General features: G+C 47.1%; 1 protein-coding gene across 1 annotated transcript in view; it reads left to right on the top strand.

The window, feature by feature from the left end:
- Positions 1-27,554, top strand: part of C1S (complement C1s) — a 50,500-nt gene that overhangs the window by 13,908 nt on the left and 9,038 nt on the right. The window contains exon 5 of the mRNA XM_040435659.1: positions 14,420-14,619. Within this exon, the coding sequence (XP_040291593.1) occupies positions 14,420-14,619 (200 nt within the window). The remainder of the gene's footprint in view (positions 1-14,419; positions 14,620-27,554) is intronic.

The raw sequence follows: 27,554 nt of genomic DNA on the forward strand, positions 1-27,554 counted from the left end.
CCTATAACAGCAGTCTGGATGTGCAGTATGGAGCGCCCCTATAACAGCAGTCTGGATGTGTAGTCTGGAGCGGCTCCTATAACAGCAGTCTGGATGTGTAGTCTGGAGCGCCCCCTATAACAGCAGTCTGGATGTGTAGTCTGGAGCGCCCCCTATAACAGCAGTCTGGATGTGTAGTCTGGAGTGCCCCCTATAACAGCAGTCTGGAGGTGTAGTCTGGAGCGCCCCCTATAACTGCAGTCTGGATGTGTTGTCTGGAGCGCCCCCTATAACAGCAGTCTGGTTGTTGTGTTGTCTAGAGCGCCCCCTATAACAGCAGTCTCGATGTGTACTCCGGAGCCCCCTATAACAGAAGTCTGGATGTATAGTATGGAGTGCCCCTTTTAACAGAAGACTGGTTGTGTAGTCTGGAGCGGATCCTATAACAGCAGTCTGGATGTGTAGTCTGGAGCGACCCCTATAACAGCAGACTGGTTGTGTAGTCTGGAATGGCTCCTATAACAGCAGTCTGGATGTGTAGTCTGGAGCACCCCTATAACAGTAGTCTGGATTTGTAGTCTGGAGCGCCCCCTATAACAGCAGTCTGGATGTGCAGTCTGGAGCGCCCCCTATAACAGCAGTCTGGATGTGTAGTCTGGAGCGCCCCCTATAACAGCAGTCTGGATGTGCAGTCTGGAGCGCCTCCTATAACAGCAGTCTGGATGTGTACTCTGGAGCCCCCTATAACAGAAGTCTGGATGTGCAGTCTGGAGCGCCCCCTATAACAGCAGTCTGGATGTGCAGTTTAAAGCGCCCCCTATAACAGCAGTCAGGATTTGTAGTCTGGAGCGCCCCCTATAACAGCAGTCTGGATGTGCAGTTTGGGGCGCCCCCTATAACAGCAGTCAGGATTTGTAGTCTGGAGCGCTCCCTATAACAGCAGTCTGGATGTGCAGTCTGGAGAGCCTCCTATAACAGCAGTCTGGATGTGCAGTCTAGAGCGCCTCCTATAACAGCAGTCTGGATGTGCAGTCTGGAGCGCCCCCTATAACAGCAGTCTGGATGTGCAGTCTGGAGCGCCTCCTATAACAGCAGTCTGGATGTGCAGTCTGGAGCGCCCCCTATAACAGCAGTCTGGATGTGCAGTCTGGAGCGCCCCCTATAACAGCAGTCTGGTTGTGTAGTCTGGAATGGCTCCTATAACAGCAGTCTGGATGTGTAGTCTGGAGCGCCCCCTATAACAGCAGTCTGGATGTGTACTCTGGAGCCCCCTATAACAGAAGTCTGGATGTATAGTATGGAGCGCCACTTTTAACAGAAGACTGGTTGTGTAGTCTGGAGCGGCTCCTATAACAGCAGTCTGGATGTGTAGTCTGGAGCGGATCCTATAACAGCAGTCTGGATGTGTAGTCTGGAGCGACCCCTATAACAGCAGACTGGTTGTGTAGTCTGGAATGGCTCCTATAACAGCAGTCTGGATGTGTAGTCTGGAGCACCCCCTATAACAGCAGTCTGGTTGTGTAGTCTGGAATGGCTCCTATAACAGCAGTCTGGATGTGTAGTCTGGAGCACCCCCTATAACAGCAGTCTGGTTGTGTAGTCTGGAATGGCTCCTATAACAGCAGTCTGGATGTGTAGTCTGGAGCGCCCCCTATAACAGCAGTCTGGATGTGTACTCTGGAGCCCCCTATAACAGAAGTCTGGATGTATAGTATGGAGCGCCCCTTTTAACAGAAGACTGGTTGTGTAGTCTGGATCGGCTCCTATAACAGCAGTCTGCATGTGTAGTCTGGAGCGCCCCCTATAACAGCAGTCTGGATGTGTAGTCTGGAGCGCCCCCTATAACAGCAGTCTGGATGTGTAGTCTGGAGTGCCCCCTATAACAGCAGTCTGGAGGTGTAGTCTGGAGCGCCCCCTATAACTGCAGTCTGGATGTGTAGTCTGGAGCGCCCCCTATAACAGCAGTCTGGTTGTTGTGTAGTCTAGAGCGCCCGCTATAACAGCAGTCTCGATGTGTACTCCGGAGCCCCCTATAACAGAAGTCTGGATGTATAGTATGGAGTGCCCCTTTTAACAGAAGACTGGTTGTGTAGTCTGGAGCGGCTCCTATAACAGCAGTCTGGATGTGTAGTCTGGAGCGCCCCCTATAACAGCAGTCTGGTTGTGTAGTCTGGAGCGGATCCTATAACAGCAGTCTGGATGTGTAGTCTGGAGCGACCCCTATAACAGCAGACTGGTTGTGTAGTCTGGAATGGCTCCTATAACAGCAGTCTGGATGTGTAGTCTGGAGCACCCCCTATAACAGCAGTCTGGATGTGTACTCTGGAGCCCCCTATAACAGAAGTCTGAATGTATAGTATGGAGCGCCCCTTTTAACAGAAGACTGGTTGTGTAGTCTGGAGCGGCTCCCATAACAGCAGTCTGGATGTGTAGTCTGGAGCGCCCCCTATAACAGCAGTCTGGATGTGTAGTCTGGAGTGCCCCCTATAACAGTAGTCTGGATGTGTAGTCTGGAGCGCCCCCTTTAACAGCAGTCTGGATGTGTAGTCTGGAGCACCCCCTATAACAGTAGTCTGGATTTGTAGTCTGGAGCGCCCCCTATAACAGCAGTCTGGATGTGCAGTCTGGAGCGCCCCCTATAACAGCAGTCTGGATGTGTAGTCTGGAGCGCCCCCTATAACAGCAGTCTGGATGTGCAGTCTGGAGCGCCTCCTATAACAGCAGTCTGGATGTGTAGTCAGGAGTGCCCCCTATAACAGCAATCTGGATGTGCAGTCTGGAGCGCCTCCTATAACAGCAGTCTTGATGTGTAGTCTGGAGCGCCTCCTATAACAGCAGTCTGGTTGTGTAGTCTGGAGCGCCCCCTATAACAGCAGTCTGGATGTGCAGTCTGGAGCGCCCCCTATAACAGCAGTCTGGATGTGTAATCTGGAGCGCCCCCTATAACAGCAGTCTGGATGTGTAGTCTGGAGCGCCCTCTATAACAGCAGTCTGGATGTGTAGTCTGGAGCGCCCCCTATAACAGCAGTCTGGATGTGTAATCTGGAGCGCCCCCTATAACAGCAGTCTGGATGTGTAGTCTGGAGCGCCCTCTATAACAGCAGTCTGGATGTGTAGTCTGGAGCGCCCCCTATAACAGCAGTCTGGATGTGTAATCTGGAGCGCCCCCTATAACAGCAGTCTGGATGTGTAGTCTGGAATGGCTCCTATAACAGCAGTCTGGATGTGTAGTCTGGAGCACCCCCTATAACAGCAGTCTGGATGTGTAATTTGGAGTGCCCCTTATAACAGCAGTCTGGATGTGTAGTCTGGAGTGCCCCCTATAACAGCAGTCTGGATGTGTAGTCTGGAGCGCCCCCTCTAACTGCAGTCTGGATGTGTAGTCTGGAGCGCCCCCTATAACAGCAGTCTGGTTGTGTAGTCTAGAGCGCACCCCTATAACAGCAGTCTCGATGTGTACTCCGGAGCCCCCTATAACAGCAGTCTGGATGTGTAGTCTGGAGCGCCCCCTATAACAGCAGTCTGGATGTGTAGTCTGGAGCGACCCCTATAACAGCAGACTGGTTGTTTAGTCTGGAGCGTCCCCTATAACAGCAGTCTGGATGTGTAGTCTGGAGCGCCCCCTATAGCAGCAGTCTGGATGTGTAGTCTGGAACGCCCTCTATAACAGCAGTCTGGATGTGTAGTCTGGAGCGCCCCCTATATCAGCAGTCTGGATGTGTAATCTGGAGCGCCCCCTATAACAGCAGTCTGGTTGTGTAGTCTGGAATGGCTCCTATAACAGCAGTCTGGATGTGTAGTCTGGAGCGCCCCCTATAACAGCAGTCTGGATGTGTACTCTGGAGCCCCCTATAACAGAAGTCTGGATGTATAGTATGGAGCGCCCCTTTTAACAGAAGACTGGTTGTGTAGTCTGGAGCGGCTCCTATAACAGCAGTCTGGTTGTGTAGTCTGGAGCGCCCCCTATAACAGCAGTCTGGATGTGTAGTCTGGAGCGCCCCCTATAACAGCAGTCTGGATGTGTAGTCTGGAGCGCCCCCTATAACAGCAGTCTGGAGGTGTAGTCTGGAGCGCCCCCTATAACTGCAGTCTGGATGTGTAGTCTGGAGCGCCCCCTATAACAGCAGTCTGGTTGTTGTGTAGTCTAGAGCGCCCCCTATAACAGCAGTCTCGATGTGTACTCCGGAGCCCCCTATAACAGAAGTCTGGATGTATAGTATGGAGTGCCCCTTTTAACAGAAGACTGGTTGTGTAGTCTGGAGCGGCTCCTATAACAGCAGTCTGGATGTGTAGTCTGGAGCGGATCCTATAACAGCAGTCTGGATGTGTAGTCTGGAGCGACCCCTATAACAGCAGTCTGGATGTGTAGTCTGGAGCGACCCCTATAACAGCAGACTGGTTGTGTAGTCTGGAATGGCTCCTATAACAGCAGTCTGGATGTGTAGTCTGGAGCACCCCCTATAACAGCAGTCTGGTTGTGTAGTCTGGAATGGCTCCTATAACAGCAGTCTGGATGTGTAGTCTGGAGCGCCCCCTATAACAGCAGTCTGGATGTGTACTCTGGAGCCCCCTATAACAGAAGTCTGGATGTATAGTATGGAGCGCCCCTTTTAACAGAAGACTGGTTGTGTAGTCTGGAGCGGCTCCTATAACAGCAGTCTGGATGTGTAGTCAGGAGCGCCCCCCATAACAGCAGTCTGGATGTGTAGTCTGGAGCGCCCCCTATAACAGCAGTCTGGATGTGTAGTCTGGAGTGCCCCCTATAACAGCAGTCTGGATGTGTACTCTGGAGCCCCCTATAACAGAAGTCTGGATGTATAGTATGGAGCGCCCCTTTTAACAGAAGACTGGTTGTGTAGTCTGGAGCGGCTCCTATAACAGCAGTCTGCATGTGTAGTCTGGAGCGCCCCCTATAACAGCAGTCTGGATGTGTAGTCTGGAGCGCCCCCTATAACAGCAGTCTGAATGTGTAGTCTGGAGTGCCCCCTATAACAGCAGTCTGGAGGTGTAGTCTGGAGCGCCCCCTATAACAGCAGTCTGGATGTGTAGTCTGGAGCGCCCCCTATAACAGCAGTCTGGATGTGTAGTCTGGAGCGACCCCTATAACAGCAGACTGGTTGTTTAGTCTGGAGCGTCCCCTATAACAGCAGTCTGGATGTGTAGTCTGGAGCGCCCCCTATAACAGCAGTCTGGATGTGTAGTCTGGAACGCCCTCTATAACAGCAGTCTGGATGTGTAGTCTGGAGCGCCCCCTATATCAGCAGTCTGGATGTGTAATCTGGAGCGCCCCCTATAACAGCAGTCTGGTTGTGTAGTCTGGAATGGCTCCTATAACAGCAGTCTGGATGTGTAGTCTGGAGCGCCCCCTATAACAGCAGTCTGGATGTGTACTCTGGAGCCCCCTATAACAGAAGTCTGGATGTATAGTATGGAGCGCCCCTTTTAACAGAAGACTGGTTGTGTAGTCTGGAGCGGCTCCTATAACAGCAGTCTGGTTGTGTAGTCTGGAGCGCCCCCTATAACAGCAGTCTGGATGTGTAGTCTGGAGCGCCCCCTATAACAGCAGTCTGGATGTGTAGTCTGGAGCGCCCCCTATAACAGCAGTCTGGAGGTGTAGTCTGGAGCGCCCCCTATAACTGCAGTCTGGATGTGTAGTCTGGAGCGCCCCCTATAACAGCAGTCTGGTTGTTGTGTAGTCTAGAGCGCCCCCTATAACAGCAGTCTCGATGTGTACTCCGGAGCCCCCTATAACAGAAGTCTGGATGTATAGTATGGAGTGCCCCTTTTAACAGAAGACTGGTTGTGTAGTCTGGAGCGGCTCCTATAACAGCAGTCTGGATGTGTAGTCTGGAGCGGATCCTATAACAGCAGTCTGGATGTGTAGTCTGGAGCGACCCCTATAACAGCAGTCTGGATGTGTAGTCTGGAGCGACCCCTATAACAGCAGACTGGTTGTGTAGTCTGGAATGGCTCCTATAACAGCAGTCTGGATGTGTAGTCTGGAGCACCCCCTATAACAGCAGTCTGGTTGTGTAGTCTGGAATGGCTCCTATAACAGCAGTCTGGATGTGTAGTCTGGAGCACCCCCTATAACAGCAGTCTGGTTGTGTAGTCTGGAATGGCTCCTATAACAGCAGTCTGGATGTGTAGTCTGGAGCGCCCCCTATAACAGCAGTCTGGATGTGTACTCTGGAGCCCCCTATAACAGAAGTCTGGATGTATAGTATGGAGCGCCCCTTTTAACAGAAGACTGGTTGTGTAGTCTGGAGCGGCTCCTATAACAGCAGTCTGGATGTGTAGTCAGGAGCGCCCCCCATAACAGCAGTCTGGATGTGTAGTCTGGAGCGCCCCCTATAACAGCAGTCTGGATGTGTAGTCTGGAGTGCCCCCTATAACAGCAGTCTGGATGTGTACTCTGGAGCCCCCTATAACAGAAGTCTGGATGTATAGTATGGAGCGCCCCTTTTAACAGAAGACTGGTTGTGTAGTCTGGAGCGGCTCCTATAACAGCAGTCTGCATGTGTAGTCTGGAGCGCCCCCTATAACAGCAGTCTGGATGTGTAGTCTGGAGCGCCCCCTATAACAGCAGTCTGAATGTGTAGTCTGGAGTGCCCCCTATAACAGCAGTCTGGAGGTGTAGTCTGGAGCGCCCCCTATAACTGCAGTCTGGATGTGTAGTCTGGAGCGCCCCCTATAACAGCAGTCTGGTTGTTGTGTAGTCTAGAGCGCCCCCTATAACAGCAGTCTCGATGTGTACTCCGGAGCCCCCTATAACAGAAGTCTGGATGTATAGTATGGAGTGCCCCTTTTAACAGAAGACTGGTTGTGTAGTCTGGAGCGGCTCCTATAACAGCAGTCTGGATGTGTAGTCTGGAGCGCCCCCTATAACAGCAGTCTGGTTGTGTAGTCTGGAGCGGATCCTATAACAGCAGTCTGGATGTGTAGTCTGGAGCGACCCCTATAACAGCAGACTGGTTGTGTAGTCTGGAATGGCTCCTATAACAGCAGTCTGGATGTGTAGTCTGGAGCACCCCCTATAACAGCAGTCTGGATGTGTACTCTGGAGCCCCCTATAACAGAAGTCTGAATGTATAGTATGGAGCGCCCCTTTTAACAGAAGACTGGTTGTGTAGTCTGGAGCGGCTCCTATAACAGCAGTCTGGATGTGTAGTCAGGAGCGCCCCCCATAACAGCAGTCTGGATGTGTAGTCTGGAGCGCCCCCTATAACAGCAGTCTGGATGTGTAGTCTGGAGTGCCCCCTATAACAGTAGTCTGGATGTGTAGTCTGGAGCGCCCCCTATAACAGCAGTCTGGATGTGTAGTCTGGAGCACCCCCTATAACAGTAGTCTGGATTTGTAGTCTGGAGCGCCCCCTATAACAGCAGTCTGGATGTGCAGTCTGGAGCGCCCCCTATAACAGCAGTCTGGATGTGTAGTCTGGAGCGCCCCCTATAACAGCAGTCTGGATGTGCAGTCTGGAGCGCCTCCTATAACAGCAGTCTGGATGTGTAGTCAGGAGTGCCCCCTATAACAGCAATCTGGATGTGCAGTCTGGAGCGCCTCCTATAACAGCAGTCTTGATGTGTAGTCTGGAGCGCCTCCTATAACAGCAGTCTGGTTGTGTAGTCTGGAGCGCCCCCTATAACAGCAGTCTGGATGTGCAGTCTGGAGCGCCCCCTATAACAGCAGTCTGGATGTGCAGTCTGGAGCGCCTCCTATAACAGCAGTCTGGATGTGCAGTCTGGAGCGCCCCCTATAACAGCAGTCAGGATTTGTAGTCTGGAGCGCCCCCTATAACAGCAGTCTGGATGTGCAGTCTGGAGCGCCTCCTATAACAGCAGTCTGGATGTGCAGTCTGGAGCGCCCCCTATAACAGCAGTCTGGATGTGCAGTCTGGAGCGCCCCCTATAACAGCAGTCTGGTTGTGTAGTCTGGAATGGCTCCTATAACAGCAGTCTGGATGTGTAGTCTGGAGCGCCCCCTATAACAGCAGTCTGGATGTGTACTCTGGAGCCCCCTATAACAGAAGTCTGGATGTATAGTATGGAGCGCCACTTTTAACAGAAGACTGGTTTTGTAGTCTGGAGCGGCTCCTATAACAGCAGTCTGGATGTGTAGTCAGGAGCGCCCCCCATAACAGCAGTCTGGATGTGTAGTCTGGAGCGCCCCCTATAACAGCAGTCTGGATGTGCAGTATGGAGCGCCCCTTTTAACAGAAGACTGGTTGTGTAGTCTGGAGCGGCTCCTATAACAGCAGTCTGGATGTGTAGTCTGGAGCGCCCCCTATAACAGCAGTCTGGATGTGTAGTCTGGAGCGCCCCCTATAACAGCAGTCTGGATGTGTAGTCTGGAGTGCCCCCTATAACAGCAGTCTGGAGGTGTAGTCTGGAGCGCCCCCTATAACTGCAGTCTGGATGTGTTGTCTGGAGCGCCCCCTATAACAGCAGTCTGGTTGTTGTGTTGTCTAGAGCGCCCCCTATAACAGCAGTCTCGATGTGTACTCCGGAGCCCCCTATAACAGAAGTCTGGATGTATAGTATGGAGTGCCCCTTTTAACAGAAGACTGGTTGTGTAGTCTGGAGCGGCTCCTATAACAGCAGTCTGGATGTGTAGTCTGGAGCGCCCCCTATAACAGCAGTCTGGTTGTGTAGTCTGGAGCGGATCCTATAACAGCAGTCTGGATGTGTAGTCTGGAGCGACCCCTATAACAGCAGACTGGTTGTGTAGTCTGGAATGGCTCCTATAACAGCAGTCTGGATGTGTAGTCTGGAGCACCCCCTATAACAGCAGTCTGGATGTGTACTCTGGAGCCCCCTATAACAGAAGTCTGGATGTATAGTATGGAGCGCCCCTTTTAACAGAAGACTGGTTGTTTAGTCTGGAGCGGCTCCTATAACAGCAGTCTGGATGTGTAGTCAGGAGCGCCCCCCATAACAGCAGTCTGGATGTGTAGTCTGGAGCGCCCCCTATAACAGCAGTCTGGATGTGTAGTCTGGAGTGCCCCCTATAATAGTAGTCTGGATGTGTAGTCTGGAGCGCCCCCTATAACAGCAGTCTGGATGTGTAGTCTGGAGCACCCCCTATAACAGTAGTCTGGATTTGTAGTCTGGAGCTCCCCCTATAACAGCAGTCTGGATGTGCAGTCTGGAGCGCCCCCTATAACAGCAGTCTGGATGTGCAGTCTGGAGCGCCCCCTATAACAGCAGTCTGGATGTGCAGTTTGAAGCGCCCCCTATAACAGCAGTCAGGATTTGTAGTCTGGAGCGCCCCCTATAACAGCAGTCTGGATGTGCAGTTTGGAGCGCCCCCTATAACAGCAGTCAGGATTTGTAGTCTGGAGCGCCCCCTATAACAGCAGTCTGGATGTGCAGTCTGGAGCGCCTCCTATAACAGCAGTCTGGATGTGCAGTCTAGAGCGCCTCCTATAACAGCAGTCTGGATGTGCAGTCTGGAGCGCCCCCTATAACAGCAGTCTGGATGTGCAGTCTGGAGCGCCTCCTATAACAGCAGTCTGGATGTGCAGTCTGGAGCGCCCCCTATAACAGCAGTCTGGATGTGCAGTCTGGAGCGCCCCCTATAACAGCAGTCTGGTTGTGTAGTCTGGAATGGCTCCTATAACAGCAGTCTGGATGTGTAGTCTGGAGCGCCCCTATAACAGCAGTCTGGATGTGTACTCTGGAGCCCCCTATAACAGAAGTCTGGATGTATAGTATGGAGCGCCACTTTTAACAGAAGACTGGTTTTGTAGTCTGGAGCGCCCCCTATAACAGCAGTCTGGATGTGTAGTCAGGAGCGCCCCCCATAACAGCAGTCTGGATGTGTAGTCTGGAGCGCCCCCTATAACAGCAGTCTGGATGTGCAGTATGGAGCGCCCCTTTTAACCGAAGACTGGTTGTGTAGCCTGGAGCGGCTCCTATAACAGCAGTCTGGATGTGTAGTCTGGAGCGCCCCCTATAACAGCAGTCTGGATGTGTAGTCTGGAGCGCCCCCTATAACAGCAGTCTGGATGTGTAGTCTGGAGTGCCCCCTATAACAGCAGTCTGGAGGTGTAGTCTGGAGCGCCCCCTATAACTGCAGTCTGGATGTGTTGTCTGGAGCGCCCCCTATAACAGCAGTCTGGTTGTTGTGTTGTCTAGAGCGCCCCCTATAACAGCAGTCTCGATGTGTACTCCGGAGCCCCCTATAACAGAAATCTGGATGTATAGTATGGAGTGCCCCTTTTAACAGAAGACTGGTTGTGTAGTCTGGAGCGGCTCCTATAACAGCAGTCTGGATGTGTAGTCTGGAGCGCCCCCTATAACAGCAGTCTGGTTGTGTAGTCTGGAGCGGATCCTATAACAGCAGTCTGGATGTGTAGTCTGGAGCGACCCCTATAACAGCAGACTGGTTGTGTAGTCTGGAATGGCTCCTATAACAGCAGTCTGGATGTGTAGTCTGGAGCACCCCCTATAACAGCAGTCTGGATGTGTACTCTGGAGCCCCCTATAACAGAAGTCTGGATGTATAGTATGGAGCGCCCCTTTTAACAGAAGACTGGTTGTGTAGTCTGGAGCTGCTCCTATAACAGCAGTCTGGATGTGTAGTCAGGAGCGCCCCCCATAACAGCAGTCTGGATGTGTAGTCTGGAGCGCCCCCTATAACAGCAGTCTGGATGTGTAGTCTGGTGTGCCCCCTATAATAGTAGTCTGGATGTGTAGTCTGGAGCGCCCCCTATAACAGCAGTCTGGATGTGTAGTCTGGAGCACCCCCTATAACAGTAGTCTGGATTTGTAGTCTGGAGCTCCCCCTATAACAGCAGTCTGGATGTGCAGTCTGGAGCGCCCCCTATAACAGCAGTCTGGATGTGTAGTCTGGAGCGCCCCCTATAACAGCAGTCTGGATGTGCAGTCTGGAGCGCCTCCTATAACAGCAGTCTGGATGTGTAGTCAGGAGCGCCCCCTAAAACAGCAATCTGGATGTGCAGTCTGGAGCGCCTCCTATAACAGCAGTCTTGATGTGTAGTCTGGAGCGCCTCCTATAACAGCAGTCTGGTTGTGTAGTCTGGAGCGCCCCCTATAACAGCAGTCTGGATGTGTAGTCAGGAGCGCCCCCTATAACAGCAGTCTGGATGTGCAGTCTGGAGCGCCCCCTATAACAGCAGTCAGGATTTGTAGTCTGGAGCGCCCCCTATAACAGCAGTCTAGATGTGTAGTCTGGAGCGCCCCCTATAACAGCAGTCTGGATGTGCAGTCTGGAGCGCCTCCTATAACAGCAGTCTGGATGTGCAGTCTGGAGCGCCCCCTATAACAGCAGTCAGGATTTGTATTCTGGAGCGCCCCCTATAACAGCAGTCTGGATGTGCAGTCTGGAGCGCCTCCTATAACAGCAGTCTGGATGTGCAGTCTGGAGCGCCCCCTATAACAGCAGTCTGGATGTGCAGTCTGGAGCGCCCCCTATAACAGCAGTCTGGATGTGCAGTCTGGAGCGCCCCCTATAACAGCAGTCTGGATGTGTAGTCTGGAGCGCCCCCTATAACAGCAGTCTGGATGTGCAGTCTGGAGCGCCTCCTATAACAGCAGTCTGGATGTGTAGTCTGGAGCACCCCCTATAGCAGCAGTCTGGATGTGCAGTTTGGAGCGCCCCCTATAACAGCAGTCTGGATGTGCAGTCTGGAGCGCCCCCTATAACAGCAGTCTGGATGTGCAGTCTGGAGTGGCCCCTATAACAGCAGTCTGGATGTGCAGTCTGGAGCGCCTCCTATAACAGCAGTCTGGATGTGTAGTCTGGAGCGCCCCCTATAACAGCAATCTGGATGTGTAGTCTGGAGCGCCCCCTATAACTGCAGTCTGGATGTGTAGTCTGGAGCGCCCCCTATAACAGAAATCTGGATGTGTAGTCTGGAGCCCCCTATAACAGCAATCTGGATGTGTAGTCTGGAGCGCCCCCTATAACAGCAATCTGGATGTGTAGTCTGGAGAGCCTCCTATAACAGCAGTCTGGATGTGTAGTCTGGAGCGCCCCCTATAACTGCAGTCAGGATTTGTAGTGTGGAGCGCCCCCTATAACAGCAGTCTGGATGTGCAGTCTGGAGCGCCTCCTATAACTGCAGTCTGGATGTGTAGTCTGGAGCACCCCCTATAACAGCAGTCTGGATGTGCAGTCTGGAGCGCCTCCTATAACAGCAGTCTGGATGTGTAGTCTGGAGCGACCCCTATAACAGCAGTCTGGATGTGTAGTCTGGAGCGCCCCCTATAACTGCAGTCTGGATGTGTAGTCTGGAGCGCCCCCTATAACTGCAGCCTGGATGTGTAGTCTGGAGCACCCCCTATAACAGCAGTCTGGATGTGTAGTCTGGAGCGCCTCCTATAACTGCAGTCTGGAGGTGTAGTCTGGAGCGCCCCCTATAACAGCAGTCTGGATGTGTAGTCTGGAGCGCCCCCTATAACAGCAGTCTGGAGGTGTAGTCTGGAACGCCCCCTATAACAGCAGTCTGGATGTGTAGTCTGGAGCGCACCCTATAACAGCAGTCAGGATGTGTAGTCTGGAGCGCCCCCTATAACAGCAGTCTGGATGTGCAGTCTGGAGTGCCCCCTATAACAGCAGTCTGGATGTGTAGTCTGGAGCGTCCCCTATAACAGCAGTCTGGATGTGTAGTCTGGAGCGCCCCCTATAACTGCAGACTGGTTGTGTAGTCTGGAGCGCCAGCTATACCAGCAGTCTGGATGTGTAGTATGGAGCGCCCCCTATAACAGCAGTCTGGATTTGTAGTCTGTAGCGCCCCCTATAACAGCAGTCTGGATGTGTAGTCTGGAGCACCCCCTATAACAGCAGTCTGGATGTGTAGTCTGGAGCATCCCCTATAACAGCAGTCTGGATGTGTAGTCTGGAGCGCCCCCTATAACAGCAGTCTGGATGTGTAGTCTGGAGCACCCCCTATAACAGCAGTCTGGATGTGTAGTCTGGAGCGCCTCTATAACAGCAGTCTGGATTTGTAGTCTGTAGCGCCCCCTATAACAGCAGTCTGGATGTGTAGTCTGGAGCGCCCCCTATAACAGCAGTCTGGATGTGCAGTCTGGAGCGCCCCCTATAACAGCAGTCTGGATATGTAGTCTGGAGCGCCCCCTATAACTGCAGTCTGGATGTGTAGTCTGGAGCGCCCCCTATAACTGCAGTCTGGATGTGTAGTCTGGAGCCCCCTATAACAGCAGTCTGGATGTTTAGTCTGGAGCACCCCCTATAACAGCAGTCTGGATGTGTAGTCTGGAGCGGATCCTATAACAGCAGTCTGGATGTGTAGTCTGGAGCGCCCCTATAACAGTAGTCTGGATGTGTAGTCTGGAGCGCCCCCTATAACAGCAGTCTGGATGTGTAGTCTGGAGTGCCCCCTATAACAGCAGTCTGGATGTGTAGTCTGGAGCGCCCCCTATAACTGCAGTCTGGATGTGTAGTCTGGAGCGTCCCCTATAACAGCAGTCTGTGAAGTCTGGAGCGCCCCCTATAACAGCAGTCTGGATGTGTAGTCTGGAGCGCCCCCTATAACAGCAGTCTGGATGTGTAGTCTGGAGCGGCCCCTATAACAGCAGTCTGGATGTGTAGTCTGGAGCCCCCTATAACAGCAGTCTGGATGTGTAGTCTGGAGCGCCCCTATAACAGTAGTCTGGATGTGTAGTCTGGAGTGCCCCCTATAACAGCAGTCTGGATGTGTATTCTGGAGCGCCCCCTATAACAGCAGTCTGGATGTGTAGTCTGGAGCCCCCTATAACTGTAGTCTGGATGTGTAGTCTGGAGTGCCCCCTATAACAGCAGTCTGGATGTGTATTCTGGAGCGCCCCCTATAACAGCAGTCTGGATGTGTAGTCTGGAGCCCCCTATAACTGCAGTCTGGATGTGTACTCTGGAGCCCCCTGTAACAGCAGTCTGGATGTGTAGTTAGGAGCGCCCCCTATAAATAGTACTGTATTTTTAAGACTTTGTAATTTTTTTATGAAAAGTTCTGCAACTTTCTAATTTCTCTTGAAAAAAAGGCAGGCACACAAGACTTCTCACAGCTGCATGTTTGTTACAATATATCAGACTGGGAAATCTGTGAACCAAACACCCTTGATTCCCTGCTGATATCTGGATACAGAGAGAGATTTCTGCTCCTGATTTCAGTTCTCAGAGTAATGCCTAGACTGATACATTGTAACAAACCCTCTTTGCAGACATACAGTAAGTTAGGCCTTGGACGTAAATAATAATGTTACTCACATCAAGCAAAGATTTTTAAAATGATGAGGAATTGAAACACGAAGTAGATTAGAAAGCTGCAGAACGAGCGGAGCGTCCCTTTAATGATTTTTATTGTCACGATGTAGCTATTTTCTGGTGCCATCTGTTTGGTTGCAGAATTCCTTTTCTTTGCTCATCCTCCCACGGATTAGGACCTCTGTGATCTGGACGTGTCTTTGTGTTTCGCAGTGAACTGTAGCGGGGGTCTGTACACAGACCTGAGGGGGCAGATCAGCAGCCCGGGATATCCTGCTCCTTACCCTGAGAACTCTCGCTGTGAATACAGAATTCTCCTAGAATCTGGGTACCAGGTTATTCTGACATTCAAGGCCCAAGATTTTGATATTGAGGCCCCTGAAGGCGGAAGCTGCCTGTACGACAGTCTTACAGTGAGTACAAGGGTGCTCATCGCTGCAAAGTGGGTGGAAATATGAATAACGGTGTCTTCCGAATTTATGTAAATAAAGCTTACAGTGGTCGTCCTCCTATAAGTTATAGGTGACAAGTATCTGGGACGGTAAGGGGCCCAGCATCAGACCCCCACTGATCATGAGAATAGGGATTCAAGAGCCCCCCGATTGATGGTCTCAGAAAGAAGCCAAGTACAGTGCTTGATGGTCTCTTTCAGTCTGAGAGTGAATCGACCTCCAATCATATGGGCGCACGGAACCCCAGTCTTTGTGATCAGTCAGATCCTCACCGATCACAACCTTATGTGTAGCAAAATGTCCACATAGGAGAGAAATTTTACCTCTGATGGGGAGAAGATTGTCTAGACCGGACACAATTGTAACAAACCCTCAGCTGTGTGAATGAGGCTAGGTTAAGGCTTTATTCACACTTTGGGAATCTATTAAGCCTGGCCACCAGTATTCTGGCACACATAAACTTGTAATAAAAAAATAATAATTAAACCTCTCACGCCACATTTTGAAAAGAAAATAGTCAGCAGGAAAGGGGCGGTGGGCAGCTTGAGGTGTGCCAAATTTATTAACATGGGCCTCTTACTTCAGAGCACTTTGTATGCCTTATGACATGACGTATTAAACAGCTAAACTGTAAATCTGTCCAACAGGATTTTTGTACTTGTGAAAAAAAAACTTATGAAATTAATAATTTTTACAAGCATTTTTTGGTAGTGTTTTCTTTTTTTTTTTTTTACTAGATCATGATGCGTTTTGACCCTAAAAAGTCAACATAGAATGAAGAAAAATTTCGTAATTTCCAAACAGCATTCTTTTGCTGCAAATAGATGCCCGTGGACAAAGGTGTTTTTGCAAAAATACTGTGGGGCAGATGTACTCCTCCTGTGCTGTTTTTAAACAATGCAAACTCGTCATAAATCTAGCGTATACCCCAGGGGATATCAAGACCAGCGTATCACATGACATTCTTGATAACTCTGTTTTGAGTCAAAACAGTGGACTGTTTTTGGCTATTTTGTCAGTGGAGTAGTAGGGATGACATATTTAAGAAGTGCTTGTGACAGTTTTTTATATGGTTTGTGCCAAGTCTGCCATTTACAGACGGACGCACAGATTATTTTGTAGGCAGAGTTTAATTTTTAGACAGATCTATCACTTGCAACTTTTTGACAAAGTCTCCTGGTAGCATACAAACTGATGGAAACATTGCAATAAATGCAATGCATTCAGACAGTCTTTAGACCCTTTCACTCCTTGTGCTATGTTTTAACGGGAATTTGATGATTTGAGAATAAATAGGCTTAAACAGGTGAAGTGAATATATTTACTAAATGTGATAAAAATATAAAACAGACAAATCACACACAGAGTAGTAAAAGTAAATAGCAATCACTGGCCGGCAACACAATGGGGGGAAACTCCTGTTGCCATGTCATAGCATATGGCCAAGACCCCATGGTGATACAGGAGAGAGATAGTGACCTACAACATCCTACCTGGATGATATTCATGGCGGAGTTCCAGTTATCTGTCTTTGTGCAAAAAGGTTGATACTTTTCAGCCCCTCCTCCTAAGAATGTCCAGTGTGCAGTATATATGTCTCTGAGATAATCACTCGGAAATGAAGCCTCCTCAGCACAATGGGGGTCTTTGTATATGCTATCTAACTATCCCTAACTAATTGCATTACAAGGAATATCATTGCAAAGAATATACTGTAGAAGGTGATAGAATAATTAAAGGGGACAGAACCAATCAGTACTCGAAGGGGTTGTCCAGGTTCAGGGCTGAACCTGGATATAAGCTTTTCTTTATTCTTTTGCTACTTATGGGTGGAGCATCGGAGAATTTCCTTCCTCCAAAGCTTCCCCTTGCCTTGCCCTGCATCGAGCAGCCAAAGGTCCGTAAACTCCCCCCAATGTTGTAGGTGGGTCCAAACTGACAGAAGGTGGACCAACAGAAGTTGGCAGGGTCAGTAATACCGTCCCACAGAATCAAATACCACAGTGCAGCACAAAATACCTCCCCAGAAATTGTCCCTCTGCGGTAGCCATCAATAGCTGTCACGTTCTGTTCTCCTCCTCATCCAATTGTCGCAACCAAGCCAGCACTACCTTCAGAATGCTGCCTGGACATCCTCTAATAATCCACAGGATTTACTTTATGCTGTTAAAGATAAAACAGGGCGCACGATAGGGTAATACCGTTTGTAGACAGGTAAAATAAATGGTTCCAATACAAGGCTCACCTTTGGTGGTTGTGCTACCTGTAGGCACAACTCTAGTGGAAGCTTTTCAAGACATGTACCGGAGTCACGATTTGATGATGGATCTGCAGCCGCATAGGGATGACTTCTTGTCGGAGATACCTGAAGTCTCCAAGAAGTGATAAGATGCAAAAGTATGTAGATAAGATATCCCAGGGCACAAAAATCCAATCCAGATGGTGATAGTGAAGAGATACTTTTATTGCGTTTCGGGGAATAATTCCCCTTCATCAGGTACATAACCTAGGGTATGTACCTGATGAAGGGGAATTATTCCCTGAAACGCGTTGTACTCCTGCAATAAAAGTATCTCTTCACTATCACCATCTGGATTGGATTTTTGCGCCCTGGGATATCTTATCTACATACTTTTGTATCCTCTAATAATGACCCCTACAGTTCCCCTAGTAGCACATGCTCGGCCATTTGCAGTGAAGGTGGCTCAGGTGGTCCTATGGGGCATCGGCCCACTGGGTAAATTCCCTGTAGGGTCTAAGGCCAGTCCGCCCCTGGTCTTTGGTGACTTTGGAATCCTCTTGTCAATGTTCTAGCACTCACAAAACTCAAAGTCATTTCTCCATTTCTTGGTGTTCTGTGCACCATACTGTACAGTATGTCCCTTTTGTGCTGCAACACATATGTGGTTTCCAGGTCTTTACAACTTTGGCTCAGGCTCAGTCTCTTACTCCTCCTTTCTCAGTTTTGAGTGAAGATTACAGGGCCTCTTTTCAGTGTTTGTAGGACAGTCCATATCCTTGTCTGTGGGAGGAACTGTGACACTGGGAGCTCCTTACCTCACTGGTCTGCAGGTCGTTGTATAAGGTCATGGGCCCTGCTGGTTGGTTGGTGTATTGCAGGAAGTCTTGGGCAGACGATAACCTTTGAGGTCCATCCCCAGACACCAGTAGTGTGAGCAGCAAGGTCTTTTTCAACATGGCAGACCAGTGGTTAAAGTTGCTCCTTGTTGGGTGGCATGCAGGCTACCATAAGCTATATCTTAGCACACCTGGTCATTAACGTGGGCAACCCCTGGGCACTGCTGAGGTTGTCAGTCTCGGCTCTGCTAAACAGCTGATACAGCTTGCAAGATGTTACTGGAGACAAAGTTGAACAGTTCCACTTATTCTGGCAGATGTAGTTCAGTTTTGAACTCAGTCCAAGATTACTCAATCCATGGCAGGATAAGCCATTGATGGGGTGAATTTGGTTTTAAAAGCAAAACAAGCTTATACATTCGTCAATTTACACCTCATGGTGATTCATCTTCATTCTTGACACACTAAATAACCAATAGTAATCAATATTTTTCAATAACTTTCTTTGTCGTTTAGCACTGGATACAATTGTACTATATATCGCAATTCTCTTTTAGTTTTGTTTTATTTGCATATTTATTCATAGTACATTGTAATGTGAAACCAAAAAACATACATTTGTTAAAATATGTCATATTCATTGGTATCTTCTTAAATTTCAAGTTTTTGGCATATTTTCCATTTTAATCATTTTTTTTCTGTAACAGATCAAGGGTTAACAGCCAAACAAAACTCAATATCTATTACCCTGATTCTGCAGTTTACAGAAACTCCCCACATGTGGTGGTAAACTGATGTAAGGGCACACGGCAGGGCGCAGAAGAATAGGAGCGCCGAATAGTTTTTGGAGGGCAGATTTTGCTGGACTGATTTTTAGACACCATGTCCCATTTGAAGCCCCTCTGATGCACCCTTACGGTAGAAACTCCCAAAAAGTGACTCCATTTTGGAAACTACGGGATAAGGTGACAGTCTTATTGATACCACTTTGGGGTACATGTGATTTTTTGATCGCTTGGTATTACACTTTTTTTACGGTGTTCAACTGAGGGGTTAGGTCATGTGACACTTTTTTAGAGTATAAGTTCGTTATGGACGTGGCAATACCTAATATGTATACTTTTTCATTTATTTAAGTTCTACACAATAAAAGCGTTTTTTAAACAAAACAATTATGTTTTAGTGTCTCCATATTTTGAGAGCCATAGTATTTTTTAATTTTTTGGACGATTGTCTTATGTAAGGTCTCATTTTTGAGGTGACAGTTTGATTGGTACTATTGTGGGGGGTATACACCTTTTTGATCGCTTGGTGTTGCACTTTTTGTGATGTAAGGTGACAAAAAATGGCTTTTTTTTACAGTGTTTATCTGACGGGGTAGATTATGTGATATATTTATAGACCCGGTTTTACACATGTGGCTATGCCTAATATGTTTTTTTTTATATATATATATATAAAATCAGGGGAAAGAGGCGTTTTTTTTTTACTTGAAACTTTATTTTTTTATTAAACTTTTTTTGTTTTTACTTTTTTACCTTCTTTTTTTTTTACTTTTTTTCTGACCAACTCTGGGACTTCTGATCCTCTCTGCAATGCATTACAATACATCTGTACTGTAATGCATTGCCTGTTAGTGTATTACACTGAGTCATACACTAACAGGTTGCCTAGGAGACGCAGCCAGGGACTGGATCTCGTAGGCTTCCGTAGAAGGCAGGTCCTGATGCCTCTGCACGGCATCGGGCTGCCTTCTCACCTATCGGGTCCCTGCAGTGCGGGGACCCGATGGAAACGCTCACCCGCCGCAAACACCTTCTATGCTGCGGCTTTTACAGCAGTGCTGGTGGATACAGCAGGGGGAAGTCACCTGCCACTATGACGTACTATTGCGTCATATGTTAGGAAGGGCTTAATTCCAGTACCATTTACATTAATTTAGACCCAGTGTTGTATTTTGGTTTACCCTGCACTTCACACCCTTTGGTATTTTTGGTATTTTTGGTATTTTTGGTTTGAAGACATACCCAGCTTTCCTTGATGTTAAAATGAATAGTCTATTTCCATGAAGATATACACCAGAACACATAAAGACTTCACTTTTTTCTCAATAAATTTACAGGACTTCTTTTCTTTCATTGTGTGTCTTGTAATTAAAGTGTAACTGTCATTCTTTTTTTATTTGTGTAATGTTTAGGGGCAGTGATACTGACCATTTTTGTAATATACTTTAATTACTGAAATCGCACATTTCTATTAGAGAAATAGCTCTAAAGTGGCCCATTTTGAGCCTTAGCAACGCTCCTCTGTCTTCTGTTAAAATACAGTCAGGTCCATAAATATTGGGACATCGACACAATTCTAAAATTTTTGGCTCTATACACCACCACAATGGATTTGAAATGAAACAAACAAGATGTGCTTTAACTGCAGACTGTCAGCTTTAATTTGAGGGTATTTACATCCAAATCAGGTGAACGGTGTAGGAATGACAACAGTTTGCATATGTGCCTCCTACTTGTTAAGGGACCAAAAGTAATGGGGCAGAATAATAATCATAAATCAAACTTTCACTTCTTAATACTTGGTTGCAAATCCCTTAAAAAAACTCTTTGGTTGCTTTTGCAGTATGCTTTGGGTCATTGTCCATCTGCACTGTGAAGCGCCGTCCAATGAGTTCTGAAGCATTTGGCTGAATATGAGCAGATAATATTGCCCGAAACACTTCAGAATTCATCCCGCTGCTCTTGTCAGCAGTCACATCATCAATAAATATAAGAGAAGCAGTTCCATTGGCAGCCATACATGTCCACGCCATGACACTACCACCACCATGCTTCACTGATGAGGTGGTATGCTTAGGATCATGAGCAGTTCCTTTCCTTCTCCATACTCTTCTCTTCCCATCACTCTGGTACAAGTTGATCTTGGTCTCATCTCTCCATAGGATGTTGTTCCAGAACTGTGAAGGCTTTTTTAGATGTCGTTTGGCAAACTCTAATCTGACCTTCCTGTTTTTGAGGCTCACCAATGTTTTACACCTTGTGGTGAACCCTCTGTATTCACTCTGGTGAAGTCTTCTCTTGATTGTTGACTTTGACACACATACACCTACCTCCTGGAGAGTGTTCTTGATCTAGCCAACTGTTGTGAAGGGTGTTTTCTTCACCAGGGAAAGAATTCTTCGGTCATCCACCACAGTTTTTTCCGTGATCTTCCGGGTCTTTTGGTGTTGCTGAGCTCACCGGTGTGTTCCTTCTTTTTTTAAATGTTCCAAACAGTTGTTTTGGCCAGGCCTAATGTTTTTGCTATCTCTCTGATGGTTTTGTTTTGTTTTTTCAGCCTAATGATGGCTTGCTTCACTGATAGTGACAGCTTTTTGGATCTCATCTTGAGAGTTGACAGCAACAGATTCCAAATGCAAATAGCAGACTGGAAATGAACTCTGGACCTTTTATCTGCTCATTGTAATTGGGATAATGAGGGAGTAACACACACCTGGCCATGGAACAGCTGAGAAGCAGATTGTCCCATTACTTTTGGTCCCTTAACAAGTGGGAGACACATATGCAAACTGTTGTAATTCCTACACCGTTCACCTGATTTGGATGTAAATACCCTCAAATTAAAGCTGACAGTCTGCAGTTACAGCACATCTTGTTTGTTTCATTTCAAATCCATTGCAGTGGTGTATAGAGCCAAAAATGTTAGAATTGTGTCAATGTGCCAATATTTATGGACCTGACTGTAGCGCAGTCAGTGTTGATGAGGTCCACAAGCGCTCATCTCCACTCCTGCTGCCTCCGGACAGCTTTGCGGGCCAGATAAAAAGGTCCGCCGGGCCGTAGTTTGCCCATCACTGGTCTAGTCAGTCTACCCTTAACCAGTTATGAAGACAGATCTCTGGTGTTAGTAGAGCATTCAACATGTAGCAGTCAACATATAACAATACGAACACAGAAACAAACCAATCTGACAGTATATTTCCATCACATCACTGTCACGTTCGGGTGTGGGAGGGAAAAACCACACCGAACATAGGAGGGAAAGGGGTGAGGGAATAAGGCCTGGAAACTAGGGAAAGGAGATGGACACCTTTTAGTAAAACCCTAATCAAAGTCCTGACTAACTACCAGTATGAACAGACGCCAGAGGTACAGTACAGACCAAAAGTTTGGACACACCTTCTCATTCAAAGAGTTTTCTTTATTTTCATGACTATGAAAATTGTAGATTCACACTGAAGGCATCAAAACTATCAATTAACACATGTGGAATTATATACATAACAAACAAGTGTGAAACAACTGAAAATATGTCATATTCTAGGTTCTTCAAAGTAGCCACCTTTTGCTTTGATTACTGCTTTGCACACTCTTGGCATTCTCTTGATGAGCTTCAAGAGGTAGTCCCCTGAAATGGTTTTCACTTCACAGGTGTCAGGTTTAATAAGTGGGATTTCTTGCCTTATAAATGGGGTTGGGACCATCAGTTGCGTTGAGGAGAAGTCAGGTGGATACACAGCTGATAGTCCTACTGAATTAGAATTTGTATTATGGCAAGAAAAAAGCAGCTAAGTAAAGAAAAACGAGTGGCCATCATTACTTTAAGAAATGAAGGTCAGTCAGTCAGCCGAAAAATTGGGAAAACTTTGAAAGTAAGGGCTATTTGACCATGAAAGAGAGTGATGGGGTGCTGCGCCAGATGACCTGGCCTCCACAGTCACCGGACCTGAACCCAATCGAGATGGTTTGGGGTGAGCTGGACCGCAGAGTGAAGGCAAAAGGGCCAACAAGTGCTAAGCATCTCTGGGAACTCCTTCAAGACTGTTGGAAGACCATTTCAGGGGACTACCTCTTGAAGCTCATCAAGAGAATGCCAAGAGTGTGCAAAGCAGTAATCAAAGCAAAAGGTGGCTACTTTGAAGAACCTAGAATATGACATATTTTCAGTTGTTTCACACTTGTTTGTTATGTATATAATTCCACATGTGTTAATTCATAGTTTTGATGCCTTCATAGTCATGAAAATAAAGAAAACTCTTTGAATGAGAAGGTGTGTCCAAACTTTTGGTCTGTACTGTAGGTGAGTACATACACCAGAATACCTAGTGTCCTAACTTACCCTATAGGACCCTGGTTCTAATGTCAGGAGTGAGACAACCTGTTCCTCCAAAAGGAAGGATGAACAGGAGTCTCCCTCAGGCCTAAATACAAATGACAGGGTAATGCAACATGCAAAATAACCCAAATAAAATACAAAAGGGAAAGAAAACACTTAACTTCAAATGGCTATGTCCGCACCAGGAACTCAGCCGAGATCCACACACCAGCTATTCACAACTCCAACAGAAGCTATAAACCGCATAGTATAGCGGGAGAAACAACAATAAATAGAGAATGTTAAATAACCACAATAAAAGAAGGTGCGGCGAGCACCAGAAACAACACTGACATAATTTGATCCAAACGGAAAACATGTCAGATCAAACCACGTGTCTCACCGATCTCCTGCCATCTGTCGCGGGAACGTCCGTGACAATCACTTTCTTTGAACTCAATTAAAAAAAATGCGGCAATGAAATAAAAACAAAAAACAACTCCCCAAAAATTATTTAAATCACCAATGCGCATTCCAAAAAAAGCAAAAGTTTTACTCCACCTTTTTATTCTCAAGCACATTCCCATTTTCATTCCTTGATGCAGCATCATATATTCACACACAGCTCATAGCCACGCCTTATTCTTTGAGCACAAACTTCACACACAAGTTTGCTGAACATCCATCCAATTCTTCTCGACTACAACTTCGCGCATTCACAAACAGCTACTCACAGCTGCACCTCATTCCTATGCTCTGCCAATGAATGATTTATGGCGGCAACACTGCTCTCAGCTACAAAAAAAAATGTGCACAATGATATCACAAATCCCTTAATCACTTTAAATGCCATGTGGTCTTAATCAATTATGTAAGTGTGATGCTAGTGGATTCTCTTATACACATCACACATTATTATCATCCTTAGATAATTCAATAATTCTGGGAGAGAGAAGAATTATTAGATATCACTTCTGTTGTCTTTCATGTAATCGAGCGAAAACAAAATTTATTTATTTCAAGTCCCTTCCACAAACTTTCCAACAATTTTGTATTAATGAATAGCTACCAGTATATTATTGATGTTACATATTCTTTGTCCCCTCTGGCTGTTACCCTTCCCCCTCCCTTCTTCATAGCCTTTACATTAAAACTTTCAGATATTCTTAAAGCTGCTAGGCTTCCCACAAGCAGAAGTCAGACCCATGTTGTGCTTCTCATCTCTCAAACATTCATCCACCTAGCTTTCCTGAGACACATGCACACTTTAGCAAAGGAAGGAACAAAGCGATATACAGAAGCTGAGACTAGAGGGGAATCGGGCCATAAAATAACCTTATCTATGTGTGTCTAAAGGACCCTTGGGGGGGGTACTATGCTTGGGGAGAGAGAGCCTTAATTGATGTGAGGAGACTTATAGGCCATATGTGCTCCTCTGGAATTCTGGGAAGAAAAGGATGCAAATGAGTTTTTATCAAGCTCTGCCTCTAATGCCACCAGGTGTAAGGTAGCTACCCTATAATTCAATGTTCAACCCTTTAAAAAGACCTTGAGACATGACTCGGATAATAAATAAGCCAGCACCTCATCTGCAGACAGCTGTTTTGGGTGATTTCCCCTCATCAGTGCAGAGCAGAAAGTACTGGCTTAACTGGGTGAGAGGCCTAAGTCAGGACTGGGGGGGTACCATCTTTCCTCGGGGAGAGAGTGCCTGAACACGGGCCGAGAATCACACAGATTTATCACACAGTTCATAGTAACACTCGTTAGCAATGATCAGGAGGTGTAAATATACCGCCAATTATCCAATTAATCCATGCAAAAATGCATCATTTACCGGCAGCAGATCATGCCGTGCAAACACGATCTCCTGCTGGCAAACAACGAGTTCTTATGGGGAAGAGTGTTGGCACAAGCGATCACTCCTCCCCATTCTCCTAACGCATCCTTCCTGACAATATCGTCCTGTGTAAAGGGACCTTATGACCTTATGTCACTTAAACATAGAACAGTCTAGACACATCAACCCTTGTTTAAAAGGAAAAGGGTATTCTTCAAGGCAACCATCCTATACACATTTCTCTTTTTACCTTCATACATACACCTCATAATACTTGCTCTAATCTTTCTCAACAATCGATCTTCTCACAGATAGACAGCTTCAACAGTCTCTAATAGTTCTTGAAACCATAAGTGTTTTAACAAAGGTATATATTTCCAAAATCTTCATATTCTTAGCGCTAACCAAGTATCTATTGGCACACTCTAGGTACAATGCTTATTCATTATTAATTGACAGTCCCTGATGTATCACACTTATTGTAATTTTCTACTTACATTTTAACTTCTAGTTATCACTTCAAACCACTCTCTAATGCCATAAATCTTTCCTGCTCGAAACACACAGCATGAGAGTAACAAATACTTAAAAAGTTCATTTCTGAAACTTTAACACAAGTTCGGTTATGATCTTTATTTATTACTTATTTATTAATTTTACGCATTTATATAGCGCTACTATATTCCGCAGCGCATTAGCATCACGCTGTCCCCAAGGAGGCTCATAATCTAAGTTCCCTATCAACATGTCTTTGGAGTGTGGGAGGAAACCGGAGTACCCGGAGGAAATCCCTGCAAGCACAGTAGGAATATCCAAACTCCAGGCAGATTTTGTCCTTGGTTGGGGACACATGGGCGAATCTCTCTGCTAGTGCCATAAATGTCTTACTTTCTTGACACTGCAATGTTATGAACTCGTCAGAGCCCCCTCAGCATCACAGGAGCTCTGATATCTACAACCTGCAAGCTCTCACTACTCAAATTCTTACACATTGTCACTAGAATCCTGCTCAATTCTACAACTTAAAAGAACCTTTCTAAGATCTACATACCTTCTACTACAGCCCCAGTAACAGCTTCTAGCAGATTTGTACAACCAATGCAACAATAATCTGTCTGCAGATTATTACACTCCCACTTACTACCCTCTCTGTGTATCATCCTATGAACAATAAGCGTATTCGTTTGCTCAGATCCCACTTCTGCCACCAAGTGTGATAATCACTCAGGAATGGAGCCTTCTCGGCACAGTGTGGGTCTTTTTTTTATATGTTATCTAACTATACCTAACTCACTACATTACATGGAATATCATTACAAAGAATATAAAAGTTGATATAATAATTAAAGAGGACAGAACCAATCACTACCTAATTATATTTAATATCCTCACAACTCATGCTAAAATAAGAAAAAAGTTCAAGATTCCCCCATCATTCTGCACTGAATGCCACATAAGTAGAAAGTGAAAACATGATTTTAGAAATTTTTGCTAATTTAATAAATAGAAAAAAATAAACTTTTGCATGGACATAAGAATTCAGACCCTTTGCCTTGACATTTAGGTCTGGGGGGGCTCCCATTTTTCTGCATAATCTTTGAGATGTTTCTCCACTTTGATTGGAGTAACCTGTGTTAAATTCAGGTGACTGGAGATGATTTGGGAAGACACGGCCCTATCTATGTAAGATCTCACAATGCATATATGAGCAAAAAACAGGCTATGAGGAGGAAAGAACTGCCTGTAGAGCCCAGAGACAGGATTTTGTGGAGGCACAGATCTAGAAAAGAGGACAAAAACATTTCTGCACTGAAAGTCCCCAAGAGCACAGTGGCCTCCATAATTCTTAAATGAAAGATGTTTGGAACAGTGTAATGTAATAGTGGCAGCCAATAGTAGTGACCGCAGTAGCAGCACAGAATGGAACAGACATGGCAGAAAGTAGATGTGTGTGCAGCTGTGTTGGGGTAGTAATAGTAGTATTAGTAGTGACGGCACTGTAGCAGTAATGGTAGTGACAATAGGAGGATTAGCAGCAGGGAGCAACAGGTGCAGTGGCGGCAGCAGCGGCACGGAACATGGTGGTAGGCAGGCAGTAGCAGTGGCATGATAAGGCACTGTCAGCTAGGGCAGATCTACTCATTGGCCTCATTCATTTTGACAAAAGTGATGTTTTCTACACTGGCAGAGGGCAACTTTGTTAGTTTGGGTGTGACTATGCCACCTGCCATTCTGAAAACCCTCTCTGAGATGACAACGGAGGCTGGGCAAGATGGTACAGAGAGAGCATACTGGGCCAGTTCTGCCCGCTGTTCCAGTCTGCATGTCCATGAGGTCAGGGAACACGGTATACGCTGGAGGAAGCCCAGAGATTAGGTATGTCTACCTTTGCTGATTTGCATCAGCCTGGTGCAGCATGTGGAAAATTTCACCATCATGTTGATGATACTGAACTGGCTGCTGCTGCCACTTCTGCTGCTTGTGGTAGAAGAGAGAGCAGGAGGTGGGGAGGTGGGTGATTCTGGGGGGGGGGGGCAGAGTGGGGCCTTCTGGGCAGACACATGGGCGGCATGTGTCTGCTCGCCAAAAGTTGTGGCAAGCTGGATACAAAGTATGTCCTGGTAATAAAGCAATTTGGCCTCCCTTTCTGCAAACAGAAAAACATTCCCCCATTTTGCTTTGATAACGAAGGTCTAAAATCATGGCTATCCAGCATATAGTTTGTCATTCGGGCCAGCGTGCCTGAGGATCCAGTTCTTTCCAGGTCTGACTCCCCCCCACCCCCACTGAGATAATTGGTTTTCATGGACAGTGTCATCATCATCATCAACATCATCAGGCTAGTTCTCCTGCACAACCAACTCCTCCTCCTGCTGCT

Source organism: Bufo bufo, chromosome 6 (assembly GCF_905171765.1).
Source record: "Bufo bufo chromosome 6, aBufBuf1.1, whole genome shotgun sequence".
NCBI lineage: Eukaryota > Metazoa > Chordata > Amphibia > Anura > Bufonidae > Bufo > Bufo bufo.